The following is a 14586-nucleotide window of genomic DNA, read 5'->3' on the forward strand; positions in this document are numbered from 1 at the left end:
GGGAAATTAAGTATGGACAGCTAGTAGTGCAGTATAGTATCACCCAAGTAGAAAGGCATCTTGTGGTCTTGGAAGGGTAATGAAAGAATTAAGAATTCAATGAGACTCTAACATCTCCAAAGACCTTTGCAAACATTCAGGATAGAAGTCAGTGACATATATGGTTAATCAAATTATGGGGGAAGAAATGAGAATGTCCGGTCAGTGAGGAGTGACTCAGAGACAAGGGGATTAACTTGTTAAACTTTAAGCTTGAAATCATTCCTTGGATCATTGAAGATCGGGATCTGATGTGCCCTTGTTTTCAGTATATAACTGGTGGATAGTTTAGGCCAGGTTAATATACACAAAGTGTCTGTATCCTGGATAGGAATTGAGGATATGAGGCTAGGAATCACAATAAGGACACCTGAACAAACAGAGGCTCTATATGGGAAACAGAGAAAGACTGAACTGGGAAATCAGAGGATTTGAAAGTAATTGGCTAAACTTGTAGTTAAGAAGATGTGATTTATTTATTAGTTTCTTTTTGAATTGAAAGGGTAGTTAGATCATGACGGAAATCTTAATCATTGTCTAAACTAGGTTTACTTAGGCCTCCATAAGTACCACTTTGTGTCTTGGGGTGTTTGATAAGTGACTTTTGGCATAGGGAAGAGTTTAAATAAATAATTGCACCCGAGGACGTGCAGGCTTGGAATCAGGTGGTGGTGTGCATCAAAGCAATCTGCTTCGGGGATGGTTGGAGTGCCTGGCTGATTGTGCACACAGGTGTGCATACGAACGTCTGTCAAGTGCCTCATGCTTACCTCAGATGGTTAGGGTTAGGGTTAGGGTTAGAGTTACACCTGCACCCAATCAAAGAAATATAAGAAGCCTGCATGAGACAAGACAGGGATGAACATAAAAATGAGAGAGAAACAACAGACGGGAGAAAGGCAGGAATGAGATAGAGCCAGTGCAGGTGGAAGGAATCAGGCAGATGGAAATGTGAACCCCGGGGATGGAGAGTGTGGCCAGTGCTCAAGAGCAGAGGTCAGAGAGTTACTGCTGCTGAGCAGCCTGGGAGCAGGGGCAACCAAAAATATTCCAGGTGAACTGCTCTGCCTGGCCTGGGATGGAAGTGGGAGTCAAAGATAGTTGGGCTCGGAGGTGTAACATGGAATATCAGGGGCTTGGTGGCGGGGATATGGGCCAAGATAAAGGGTTTTCTGTGCCTGCTAGTTGATGTCTCCTTGTGCTGCGAGATCCGAACAGGATAAGCCTGAGGGAGGATGGATTTTTGAGGGATGCACCAGGGCTCTTGAGTTTTGAAAAGACTGTTTCCTGCAGGATTTTAATCTCGATTATTTGGATGTATTTATTATGGATTTTTAACCTCCACATTTCACAGATTCATGGATTATTTATTTATTGACTTTGGATGCACTGCACTCTTTATTACAACACTATTTGGTTTTGGAATTCTTTCATAGCTATCCCTTTCTGTAAATGTGAGTCCTCATTTGCCTGCCCGGCTCATCTCAAACTATGACTATCGATGGTTTCGGATTCAAAAGGCTCCCAAGTGGAAAGGTGGAGTTTGGAGCCAACCCAGACCATCACTGGGTGCAATAAAATCGTGAAATCGTTCATTCTAAAACATGAACTTCTACTCCTCATTGGGAGTGGGTGCTGGATGCTTCATAACTACTTCTCATGTCCTACTCTGGGATGTGACAAATTCTTATCTCATTTAGACTTTTAGTCCAATTCCTAGAAATAATTCTGCGGTGCTTGGTCTATACAGGCACTGAATTCATAGAAGCAGATTTTGTGGTCTAGGTGCTGAAACACTTTAAGCCTAATGGCTGCCATTTGTATCCCCTCACTGTATTGAGTTGAGCATGTCACATAACCTTCCAATGTTTTAATTAAAAAAACACATATAAACAATTGTTAAACATCTTGGCATGGTATTTATATAAAATAGACACTAGCATTAACCATTGTAACATGTACGTAGTGCTACAATTTGTGCAAAATTGAATTCACAGCAAAATGGAAAAAAACTTTAGCCAAACAAATAATGTTTCACATCTGGAAAAATTCATTGGCACATGAAGAAAGGAGTTTAGATCCTGTCTGGGATCATTTTATTTTAATCCCACATACATCTGCTTAACATTTTGTATTTAAATAATGATCCCTAGTCAAAAAAAGAAAAAGTCACCAAACTGTCAACTACAGTCATTTGGTTGAGCTGCCAGACTTGTTCTAGTAATTAATTCTGAAGACAGTCTTGGAAATTGCTGTCTTAACAAAGCATTGAAAACAGAAAAGAAACTTGAAGCTTCATGGCACTTGGAGAGTGCATATCCCCAACCTCTTTTACGGGAATCAAAAAACAGGAAAGGGCACCTGCTAGGTACTGCCAGGGGATAGGAGATTCCCGTGTGGTGAGTTTTTCCTTTGGGGAGAAAACACAGTAATATGAACAATGGGGTGTTTTGGTGTATTTGTCTGGAAAATATTCAAGATGTCATATCTTTAAAAAACACACTGCGCTGCTCTGCAGTGATATTAAGGTCGGACATAAATTGAATTGATTTTACTGGTGTGTGGCACATGACATAACATACACAGATGCAGGTCAACATGAAAATGTAAAAGAGGCTTTAGACAGCAAAATACCTGGATTTCCACTTCAAAAAAAAGCTTTATAACCTCCAATAATCTCTATCTAGTGAGAAAACTAATTTTCGCAAAAATACCTGCAAATCAATGCTTGTCTGTTCTGCTTATTGCTACAAGAAAAGTGATCTGAGTCAAAGAATAAGTATTTAAACTGTCAGTAAAGTGATTTGGATCAAGTAGTGACCATCTAAACTAGAAGGAAGGTGACTTGACTCAGAAACACTGGTAGTCACATGGTGAATGGGAAGTAAAGGGGCTTGACAAAGAGAAAAATGAAACAATTAGTACAGACAAAGAGACACGCCATCTAAACTACAGTCAAGTAACAGGGTCTAACAAAGGGTAAGAGACACCGGGCATCACAATCTGAATTGGTAATAATGTGGCTGACGTAGAGGCAAATGGAGTAACCATCTCAGCAATTAGTAGGTTATTTGGCTCTGGAGAGACCATTAGGGCAGTTGTAAGGTGATTTGGGGGAATGGTGTAAATTAGCAGGTTATCATACCTTACCCAGGGAAATGAATGGCATAAATGACTGAGTTAAAACATGGGCTGAATTAGTGTCCTCTCAGGTGGTTGTTTAAGAAGCAGGAAGAGGAACCTGGGAATCCTTCCCTAAACTATGAGTAAATAAGGATTGCTTGAGGAACATACTGATATCACATCTCAAAGACTCCAGTGGTGTCTCAAGTCTTACCTTCTCTCTGCTGCTGCTGCTGGATAACAGGAGGTGGCTGCGGGATTGTCTGTCCAATTGGGGTGAGAGTGGTGGCTGGATAGATAGCTGTTTGACAAAAGTAATGAAAAATATACAGTATGATTAGACAAAGAAACGACAGACTCCTTTGTTTGTCTAGTACATGTCTCTGAAACGTAAGTTTGCATGAAGCTAAATTAAGCATACAGTCAGTCTAGCACAACATATTTTGTATTAATTGCCTGATTTTAAGTTTCTTCCTTATCAGCCAATGTCTACTGGATTCGTTCAACACTAGATCAGTGGTCCTCAGTCTCAGTCCTGGGGTGACCCTCTGGCTGTAGGTTTTTGTTCCAACCAACTTCTGTTTTTAATTGGACTGCTAGACTAATGAAGTGATCTGTTGTTACCCAGTTTTTGTGTTTTGGAGTCAATGTAAAATTTATGAAACTAAGTTTGGTAAATCTTTATCAAAATGTACTAAACAGTTATATGGCAAATTTATTTTTTACTTTTTAACAATATTTTTATCCTGAGTTTCATTGTTCTTTTTCACATTTAATCCATTATTTACTAATTAGTGGGTTTGATGCTAAAGTAGTTGCCGCCTTTCATCCTTCAGTGTTGTTGTCCCAAGTGAATGCTCTGGTTCTTGTTAATTGTCATTATTAGGATACAACAAAAGAAGCAAACTACACAGAAAAAGGTCAAAATAATAGAACAAAATGAATTAAGCAATGAAAGATATTGAAAATATAGAAACACCTCCAAATATTTTATAAATGTAAAAATAATACTATTGTGCTTTCCTGAAGGTTGAATAAGAGAAGAGAAAAAAGACCAGCTAATTAAATGAGATCAATTATTCACACTTATTGTGCATATGGTTGGAACAAAAGACTGCAGCCATAGAGGGTCCCCAGAACTGAATCTGAGAACCCCTGCGCCACGTAAACATATTACAGCCTCCCACTCTGATTACCTGGATGAACATAAGAAAAATTGTAACAAGAACAAGCCATTCAACCCAACAAGCTCGTCCATCTTACTCACCTAGACTGTCCAAAATAACACGGAGTTGAGACTTGATAAAATCACTAAAGTTCTGCTTTCCACCATACTACGTAATTTATTCCATGTATCTGGGGTTCTATGTTCTTTTCTTAACATTTGTGTAAAATTTACCTTTAACTAGTTTCCAATCATTTTGTTTTGTTCTTGTTGTAGAATTTACTTTAAAGTCAGAACTGGCATCTGCAGCACTAATTCCTTTTATAGTTTTAACGCACCAATTGTGTCACTGCTTCATCTCTATTTTCTTAAATAGCAGATTTGACAGCATGTCCTCATGTATGCCATTTGCTCTGGTTCTGACATGGTTAATGACAAGTGGATCCACCAACGTTCCAGCCAAGACCCTTCCAGGGATGTCTCCTGCCTTTGCACCCAGAAGGCAACATACTGTATGGGGCTCTCTGTCTCTGGATCAAACCTGTGTCTCAATCCCCCTAATGGTTGAGTCCCCCACTCTCATTACTTCAATCTCTTTCAAGATACTGGTTTTGAAGTTACCTGTTGGGGTAATCCTTATCTACCACCTTAGAGTTTTTAAAACCATCAAGCAGCTCTGCAAGATCCAGAAAATGGATGGAAGCCTCAAACTCTAGGGTTGATCTCCCCGGTAATGTCGACCTCTTGCTTTGCACTTACTTCTGACTTTGGCCCACCTATTCATCCTCTTTGACCTGGAGTCATGTACAGCACTGGGGGTGCACTCTATCTTCCTAGAGGACACCTGGGCAAGATCTGCCAATTCTTTACTACAATGCAGGCTTGCCATCTCCTCCTCCTCAAGTTCAGCAACCCCAAGCTGAGTTGCTGGATTAGCTGGCATCTCCCTCAGATGTAAGATTCCTGGAAACAGACTTTGTCGAAGCCAGCTTCCAAAAAAGTCCAACATCTTAGAGCACTTGCATGCACTGACCATTGTGTCCCTTGTTTTCCATAATTTGAACTCTTCAATAGCTGATCCCATTTAAGTTTAGAAAGGAAGAGTGCAGCCTGCATCAGTCAGAGGTGACATGTGATTGTCTCTTTCTAGGAATATCCTACCATTAATATCTTAGCCTATAGATTTATGGGAAGATGGATAGTTATCACTGAGAAGGCAACCTCTCCCTCAGGATAATGGACCTTCTAGCCAAACCCAAATAATCCCTAAACTTTACCAGTTGAAAGTAGTGCTCCTCAACAATGAAAAGTAGAAGAGAATTAGATTAAGCAAGGTTAAGTTTTCCATAATAAACAGAAGCTACAGATTCCTCTTCCTCTGCCTGGACAAGTGTTGCTTTGTTGAGGAACCACAGAGGAATACCTCCCTGTCATCTCTATGGCACTATGCCCAGTGTTATTAGACAGAAAAATACTTTTTCTCCCAAAAGACATTGAAACAGCAAAGATGGAAGTAGAAAAAAAGGCAGGCAGATTGTGTGGGAGAGATAGTGGGAATGCCAAGAAAGAGGCAGAAGAGAAGACATGCTCACCTGTGTATTGTTGCACTCCTGTGAATGCTTGCTGCAGAGTATCGGCGGCAGTGGGACTCTGGGCTGCACCGCAGGAATCAAGGACACAAACAAACAAACAAACAAACAGACAGACACAGAAAGTTCAGACAAGAGAATAACCAGGAAAAACAATCCAGCATAGCCCCTCATCCATTCACAAAGTTTAACATTTCAGAAACACTTGATGATCTCAAGGCCCATTCTCTGTAGAACTCTAACACTAAGCTCTCTGCTCTCACATCTCTGCAGCGTCCCCTCTGCTTCCCACATCTCACCAGAATGCAAATAAGATTAATTTGTGACAAATGGGGTTGGAGGAATGGTTGTCTCAGGCACGCTTCAGCACCATAGACAGCTCCCTTAGGCAGAAAATGGTGCATCTGTGATTGGATTACAGGTAATGAAATGATAATAAAAAGTGGGGGTGGCTGGGTAGGGCGAAAAGCCACTGTAATCCAGTTAGTAAAGTTCTGTGGGGCTCTGCTTGCATAAGGAACCCTCACATATTTTCTAGCCTTCTGTGGCTTGAGAGTGCAACCAAGCCCGATTTAGTTCACTTTATACTAGAAGGCCTTGCTTAGTCCAAGCCTCCACCATTTGTGAAGCTTTCCAGCACTGTAGATAGGATCCAATAACTAAAAAATATCTCTATTCCATATTGGAAAGGGGACACTTGACTTGCTTGAGGATGTCTGACCACACTTTAATATGCTGACCTGACCCAAAACTGACTCTGGCTGTGCTTACCTGAGTATGGTGGAAGACCATTAGTGTAGACCGCCTCCACTGCAGGATGACCATTAGGCTGGTGAGGGATTCCAGTAAAGCCGTTTACAATGGGAGTGACAATGCTGGGAACTGCAGAAGTGGCAATCGCTGGTGGAGAGCTCAGGCCTTGGGTGAAATCAAATACTGCTTATTATTAAACAATGCCAACTAGTGCAATGAACACTCCATTCTGGATCATCTACAAACATTTTTTTATTATTCAGAGCATACCCACCAAGAAAGCCTTAGACCACATACCCACCACAATACCTCCAAATAGCATCAAGTCTATGAAACTGCAAACTTTCCTATTATAGGGCAGAACATTTTAAAGAATAGAAGGGTTTGTTGAAATGTGTACTTGTCGGGGCTTTCATTTAGTCTGGTGTTGAATGCCTAGACAGAAGGACACTCAGAAACAGATGGTGGGCCAAAGTTCCAAAGAATTGGAGCAAAATACTGGACAAGCATTTACCAAGACTTATTGGTAGTAGTTTTTGTTGTAGTTCACTCTTAAAAATAAAGGTGCCAAAGTGGCTCGTCAGAGCGATGCCATAGGAGAACCATCCACATGAAGATTCTAGAAAGGACCATTACTTGCTTGATCATGAAGAGATGGTAACAGATCTATAAAACACCAGTGGGTTCCTGATTTTTAATGTACTCTTGTTGCATACAGTAACACAGGATGAGTTCAGGGTTTCTTGATCTATTAGAGTCCTGTCAGTTTTGCACTACATATTAAAGATATACTTTATGTTATGCTCACATATAAGTCCAGAGAACCAGTTTCATAAGTAAAGAAACCTTTCTTTTTGAAGCAATGGTTCAATGACGAACCACATAACACAGTAAAATGCCATTATAGATCTAATATTTTTAAGAATGTAGGAAGGCCTGCATTCAGATCTCCAGTGTCTAGCAAGTTTATACACAGAGAACAGTCTGTAGGATTATTCAGGAGCGTTGGAGTAAACACTTTTATGAGTCAACAGCAGAAGAATGATGATGATTCAATATCAGAAAGAAAGCCAGTGGAGACAAATGAATTGGAGGATAATATGATCACAGTGTTTGGCTTTGAGTCAAGACTGTGCCAGCAGCATGTTGTATAGTTACATAGGGGAAGATCATTAAAAACAAAAGAAACCAGTTTCCACCAGTTAAGAAGGTGATGGCCCCTCTGAGTGGTATTACATTCACAGCAAGCATGAGAAAAGTACCAAGTTCAGCAAAATCATACACCATGCCATCAAGGTTGGACAATACATATCAAATGTCGGCTTAAAAATATTAAGTCACAAGCTTCAAAAGCAGATAAGATAGAAACTTTGCCATGAGGTGCAAGCGAGAACATCAGGACATTTGAAAAATGAAGGTCCATAAATTTCTACTCTCCACCACACTACTTGGTCATTTATTGCATGTGTCCATGGTTTGTGCAAAATTTACCCTTAAGAAGTTTCTAACTGTGTCCCTGTGTACTTCCTTAACAGCCTGGATCCACTGTGCCAATTCCATTCATAAATTTAAAAATTTCAATCATGTCACCTCTTATTCTCCGTTTGCTTTAACTGTAAATTTTCAACTCCTCTCTTTTCATAGCTCATACCTCTCCATCCTGGAATCAGCTTAGTCAATCTTGTCACTATTTTTTTTTCTTTTTTATGTCTGTGTGGATTATTTCATTTCTATGTATTGTGGAGGATTGCCGGCTTTCCATGCCGGTCCGCACCCCCAGGCCGCCAGGAGGAGCTCTCCCGACAGCAGGATCATGCCCCGAGGTCCAGCAGGGCATTATGGACCTTGTAGTATTTTTACACAACCCTGCTGGATACCTTGGGGGCCATCAGGAGTCGCTGTGGGGGGGCTTATGGGCTCTTTCATACCCTATGACCCGGGAGTACGTCATGGTCACGTGACAGGAACTAACAACGTGCTCCCGGGTTAAAGAAAAGGACTGATTGCCCTGACCCGGAAGGAGTAAGGAACTATGGACTGTCGCGACAGGAATACCTCCGGGTCAGGGGCTATAAAAGGACGGTGCCTCAGTCCAGACACTGAGCTGAGCTGGGAGGTAGAGGAGCAAGTGTCTGGGCGAGGAGGAGTGTTTATAGTCGAGTATTGGATGAGTAGTGTGGAAGGTGCTTGGTGCACTGTGAGTCAAAATAAAAAGTATTGGACTTTTACCCGTTGTTTGGAGTCATCTCTGAGGGTTCAAGGGCGCTATATAGCGCCTTTTTCACAGTATCTAGGTATCTCTATCTATGTACCATGTGTTGTGTGGGAAGTCCTCCAAGAGGTGGGGTCACCTGTCAATCACTACAAGGGACTGCCCTCAGACCTATAAAGGCTGAGGAAAAGTCACAGTTCATTAAATGTGCTGGCATTGGTGAGTTTGTTGGGTTTTAACTATTTTTGTGTTTTTGTACTATTTCTGAATTTTTTACCCCGTTCGCTGTGTTTCAACTAGTCTTTGGGTTTGTGTATTTGAGCATTGTTAACCTTTATTTGCCTTTATCTTTTTAGGCAACTCCTTTGCCTTATGTCACTTATTTTTGCCACAGTTCATTTTTGCAAAAATAAGTATTTTTATGTTCGCTTTTCTCGCCCACCCCCAGGTTTAGTTAACCAGATATACAATTTTAAGAGATTATTTTCATTGAAATTGTTACATAGCCTATGCATTAATTTCACTTTTATTTAAAAACTTTAGTAAAAACAATATTTGGAATTAACTTTTCTTCAAGATCGCATTGAATTTTGATTCCGTGTTTGGACTTACATCGTGACAACACAACGTATAACTGCCTGTGAGTGAATATCGTTTCTTTCTCTGTAATAAATAAAACTTTTTCGAATGTTTGTCCTTGCTCTTTCTTTTTCGCTTAGATGTTGACATGTTATCTAGAACATATAAAATTATTGTCCTGATAAAATTTATAAGAGCTGAGAGTACAGGAAGTGTGTCTGCCAAAAGCATTCACACGACTAAGAGCTGAGAGCACAGGAAGTGTGTCTGACAAAAGCAATCACATGACTGAGGTTAGATGACCACGGTCTTGTTTAAAAATAGTTGTAAGTATGGCGTGACTTGAAAGAATCTCATGTTAAAAGTCCTCGTCTCACAGGACTTCATAGTTTTTGGAATCTTTTCATTCGCGCTGGCAACAATAATTAGACGATCTACAAGTCTCCGACTTAAAGCTTAAATCTGAAAAATATATTTGATCTGTTTTCACTATGACGTTATTTCACTGAGTAATAATTTCCATTTGTTTGCGATAATGCAATCTTTACTATCATTTTTTGAGACTTTTGAATTTTCGTACTTCTATTATCTCTAACCTGCTCTGAATGTGTACCGCACAAGCATTTTTGAATTCTTTCCGACGTTCTACTTTGTCATCTACTCTTTGTCCTTTATTTCCAGCCCCGGGCGTGGACTCGTCTCGCGGGATGTATAAGTGTCTCTCTCTGCTCTTTTATGTTTCTAGCTAGGGTTTGACTGTTTTCCCCCATCTAGTGAACATTTTTGGGACTTTTGTGTTTAGGAGCTGTCTAGTTTATAATACTATACACTTCATAGCTCAGAAAATGTTCTGGAATTATAATTAAAGACTACACTCAACTGGTTAATGGTAAGGCAAAAACATTCTGTATGGATGTGTAAAGTGCATCAGACTATCCCTGCCTGGGTAACTAAGACATTCTGTAGCATTTGAACCCTGAACAGTTAGCAAGTGAATGAGTTAATACACTTTATTTGACTTTTTTTAATACTTTACATACAAGAAGCTCTATTTAATGAACCAAATGTTTTCCAAAGACTTTTAATCTGTTTATCTATTTTGTGACTTTTAGTTAATACTAAGGCATAGGTGTGTTAACAGAATATACTATTTACCTATATGGTGGCTGGTGTAAACTGAAATTCAGATGAGCCTAACTTAAGACCACTGCTTTGTTATTTTAGTCAGTCTTGCCTCAATGCACTGAGCAGTGTGTGAGGCAGGCCTCGTCAGGCTTGATCTAATGCAGTAAATATCGTCCATCGTGGAGACATTTGGTAATGGTGACATTAGAACAAGAGAACATTAGAACAATTTGGTTGAGAACAGGCCATTCAGCCCAACAAAGCTCGTCAGTCCTTTCCACTTAATTGAAGGTCCCTAAAGTCCTACTGTCTACCACCCTACTTGGAAACTTATTCCATTCTCCTATGGTTCTCTATGCAAAGAAAAATGTCCTCTTTGCTGAGATATATGCCCTAAGCAAGTTTCCAGATGTGTTCCCCATGTTCTTCTTGAACTCATTTTGAAGAAACAGTCTTGATCCACTGGACTAATTTATAATTTTAAAGACTTCAATCATGTCACCTCTTAATCTTCTTTTGCTTAAACTCTAAAGGCTCATCTCCTTTAATCTTTCCTTATACCTCATCCCTGCAGTTCTGGAATCAACCTAGTCATCCATCTCTGGACTTTTTCTAGCACTGCTATGTCTTTTTTGTAGACTGGAGATCAAATCTGCACACAGTACTCCAGATGAGGCCTCATAAAGCTTGAATATTAACCTGCTTTGACTTGCACTCCACACATCATGGTGCTATATACTGTAACCTAACATGGTTTCTGAACGCTGTTTGGACATTGATTGTGATGTGTCCACTATGACACCTAAATCCCTTTCATATAGGAAACTTTGGATTGTTTTGTGATTCATGACTTGTCACACATGTGCGTCAGTGGGTCACCCTCCAGGTTCTTCCCAGGTTTGTAATCCCACTGTGGGCCGAGAGGGAGCACTGCCAGGAAACTGCCCAGTGAGGACAACTGACTCTACTCTTTCTGATCCTGGGGTCATAAAAGGCGTCATTTCTTGACCAAGCAGTCAACCAGACAGAGCTCCTTTATGGCTTGATGCATTTTATGTGAAATGCCTATAAGTGGCAGTATTTTGTTATCATGTTCACACCATTGTGCACTTGATCTTTGTAGGGTTTTGAACTAAACAGGGCACCCAACATTTTTCATTTATCATATCCTGTCATTCTCTCAGATGTCCACAGATTATTATTTTAACTTTTAGTTATTATCATCCTTTAAAAATTTCACTTGTGATCCGCTGATTTTTCTAAATTTGCTCTTTCTTCACAGTGTAATGGCGAGCTGAAGTGTACCCCAAAAATCAACTTTGCTCATTGTAGGGTTCAAGACTTTGGGAAGCGGGTCAGAAACTGGAGTACCTGAAATCTGCTCATGAGCCATGCCAGGCATGCAAACACCACAGAGGCAGTAACTGAGTAGGAATTTGAACCCAGGTTCCTGGGGTTGTGAGGTAACAGCGCTAAACTCAGCATCATTCTAGAAGATTAGTGATGTATGACCAAATGCAACAACAAAAATATCAGTTTTTATAACACATTTTTCTATAAATGATGTAGCTCAAAGTGCATTACAAGATGAAGAAAGAAAAAATATATAAAAATTAGGCAATACTAATTAATAAAGAATAAAGTAAGGTCCCATGGCCAAAAAAAAAAAACTCTATAGGGCTGCAGAAAAAAACAAAATCTGCAGGGGTTCTGAGGCCACGAGACCACCCAGCCCCCCCTAGGCATTCTAACTAACATAAATGTCCTCAATCAGTCCTCGTGATTTTCAGGGTTCACGTGGAAGAATGCAGCAGCCAGATGTGGGCAGCTGGATGTTTTTCTGAGCAAGTGAAGCTGGACATTACAAATATCACAGAAGACTATTCTTGGATGCACCTCTTCCTGGCCTAAATAACAAATTTATAAAGAAGTCGGATGTAGGCTCATAATTCAGATTAAAGCTCTGGGTCCACACCCTGCCCAGAGCCTGCTTAGATACCTCACCAGTCAGCACCTGCTAAGCATAATTTCACAGGGTGTCGCCATGCATCACTGCGGAGACAGGTCACTAATCAACTGGCCATCTGCTGCCAGGAGAGTGTACATTTCCATTGACATCATTTACGCCTTTCTCGCCTGAAGAGCGCTCTTTTTATTACAGTTGTCAATTGCAATCACAAATCGTCATGAGCGCCAGATTCCACTGCCATTTTCTTCATTTCACCTTTTTGGAGAGTTATTTATTAATATCCGAGCTCACTGACGTCTGCCTGTGCTGTGGCCTCTGCCGAGTAGCCCTCTGGCTATTTTCTTTTTTATGCAGGGTTCAGGTGTCCCTTTTCAAGTGTTCCTTTTCTAATGACATAAAACAGCTGCTCTAAGAGCTGGTCCGCTAGTATGACCGGAGTTGTCTGACAACCGGTTCAAATTTTGAGGAGAATAAAGAAGCCCGGGCCTTTTTGGAGAAAGGAGGAGTGACAGTGCCCAGCAGGCTGCGACGGAGTAGCCCCTGCCATATGTGACAATGGGGCCGATGACTGGCGGGCAGGGCTCTGCCACATTTCGTCTATGGAAATCATTTGAGGAGTCATTCCTGACGAAAAAAACCCAAGCAGCCGCCTGCCTGTGGCTTTTACATGTATACTGTTCCCATGGTGACCGACTTGTCAGCCTCCCTGCTATCTGACTGAGATACGAGATGGTAGCTACGGTACCTTGAACAAGGGAGGCTTATAATGCCTTCTGCGTCTTGGCATGTTTAGTATATTCACTAAATGTGAGCCTGATGTACGCTCCTCTGTCACAGCTGGTGTGATTTGCAACGTGTTGATACCGTGTGGTTCTGCTCTACATATCATCTATGGTCTCTGCAATGCTCTCTAACTAGCTGCAAAGATATACAGAGTGACACGGAAAAACGGGAACTTTTGAAAAACCCAATAAAAATAGAAGAAATCCAACAAAAAAAATTTATTGACAGCAATTGAACCTCTACAGCTTGCCTTTTAAGAGACAGTAATCCAAATTATCAATGTCTGAAAATGACGTCCTGTAGATGGCGTCCACCTGTACGTATCCATTCTTCCAATCTGCTGTTGAGGTTCCCCTTTGATCGCTTCAACATCTCAGCTGGGATACCACAAATTACGTCTTGAATTCTTTGTTTCAATTCATTCAGTGTCCTTGGTCGAGTCGTGTAGACCCGACTCTTAAGGTAGCCCCACAAGACAAAATCACAAACGGACAAATCTGGTGATCTTGAGGGCCAGGGAATGTCACCGAATCTTGAGATGACACGGTTACTGAACAATTCTCGCACAGATGCCATTGATTGCCTTGCAAATGATTACTAAATTACTAAATGGCGAGATTGTTACAGCTCAAGGTTCTGTAGTGCTGCCAACTGTAAATGGCTGCCACTACGCATTTCAAAAGTTCCCGTTTTTCTGTGTCACTCTGTATTTGTCCATTTATTTGTTTAACCAATCCAATTAACTTAACTTTAGGACCGTAGTTATCCAATATGTACCTGAGCAGCATTAGGCGATAGACTCTGGCTGCACACCCCTCTGTGGCCGCTGTAGCCACAAGACCAGTTTTGTCATTCATGGGCTTCTGGCAGGAGGTATGAAGTGGAAAGTCTTGGCAAAAGATTATGTGGGAATTTAGAGGCAGATAAGGATGAGCATAAATAATTAAACGTGGCTGCATTTCACTAAAAAAGTCAAATATAATAAATATATATGTGTTTAATAAACAGCAAATGTTTGACTTCAGTAATGAAATATAATGTATCATTTCTCTATTTGTATTATTGTGGAAATCTTCTTAAAACTAAACTGCTCAAAAAAATTAAAGGAACACTTTGAAAACACATCAGATCTCTATGGGGAAAAAAATCCCGCTGGATATCTCTACTGATATGGACTGGGTAATGTGTTTGGAACGAACGGATGCCACATCGTTTGATGAAAAATGAAAATGATCGACCTACAGAGGGC

At 40.6% G+C, this 14586-nt stretch overlaps 1 protein-coding gene across 7 annotated transcripts in view; it reads right to left on the reverse strand.

Annotated features, from left to right (window-relative positions):
* The window catches only part of celf5a (cugbp, Elav-like family member 5a), a 654186-nt gene that overhangs the window by 19425 nt on the left and 620175 nt on the right, over positions 1 to 14586 (reverse strand). For 4 of the 7 annotated variants that reach the window (XM_039766812.1, XM_039766810.1, XM_039766811.1 and 1 more), the window contains exons 8-10: positions 6688 to 6852; positions 5920 to 5982; positions 3377 to 3463 (exon numbers count right to left, since the gene is read on the reverse strand). In XM_039766812.1, coding sequence (XP_039622746.1) covers positions 3377 to 3463; positions 5920 to 5982; positions 6688 to 6852 — 315 coding nt within the window. The remainder of the gene's footprint in view (positions 1 to 3376; positions 3464 to 5919; positions 5983 to 6687; positions 6853 to 14586) is intronic. The other 3 variants (XM_039766815.1, XM_039766814.1, XM_039766813.1) reach the window with 1 other exon arrangement.

Source organism: Polypterus senegalus, chromosome 10 (assembly GCF_016835505.1).
Source record: "Polypterus senegalus isolate Bchr_013 chromosome 10, ASM1683550v1, whole genome shotgun sequence".
NCBI classification, from domain to species: domain Eukaryota; kingdom Metazoa; phylum Chordata; class Cladistia; order Polypteriformes; family Polypteridae; genus Polypterus; species Polypterus senegalus.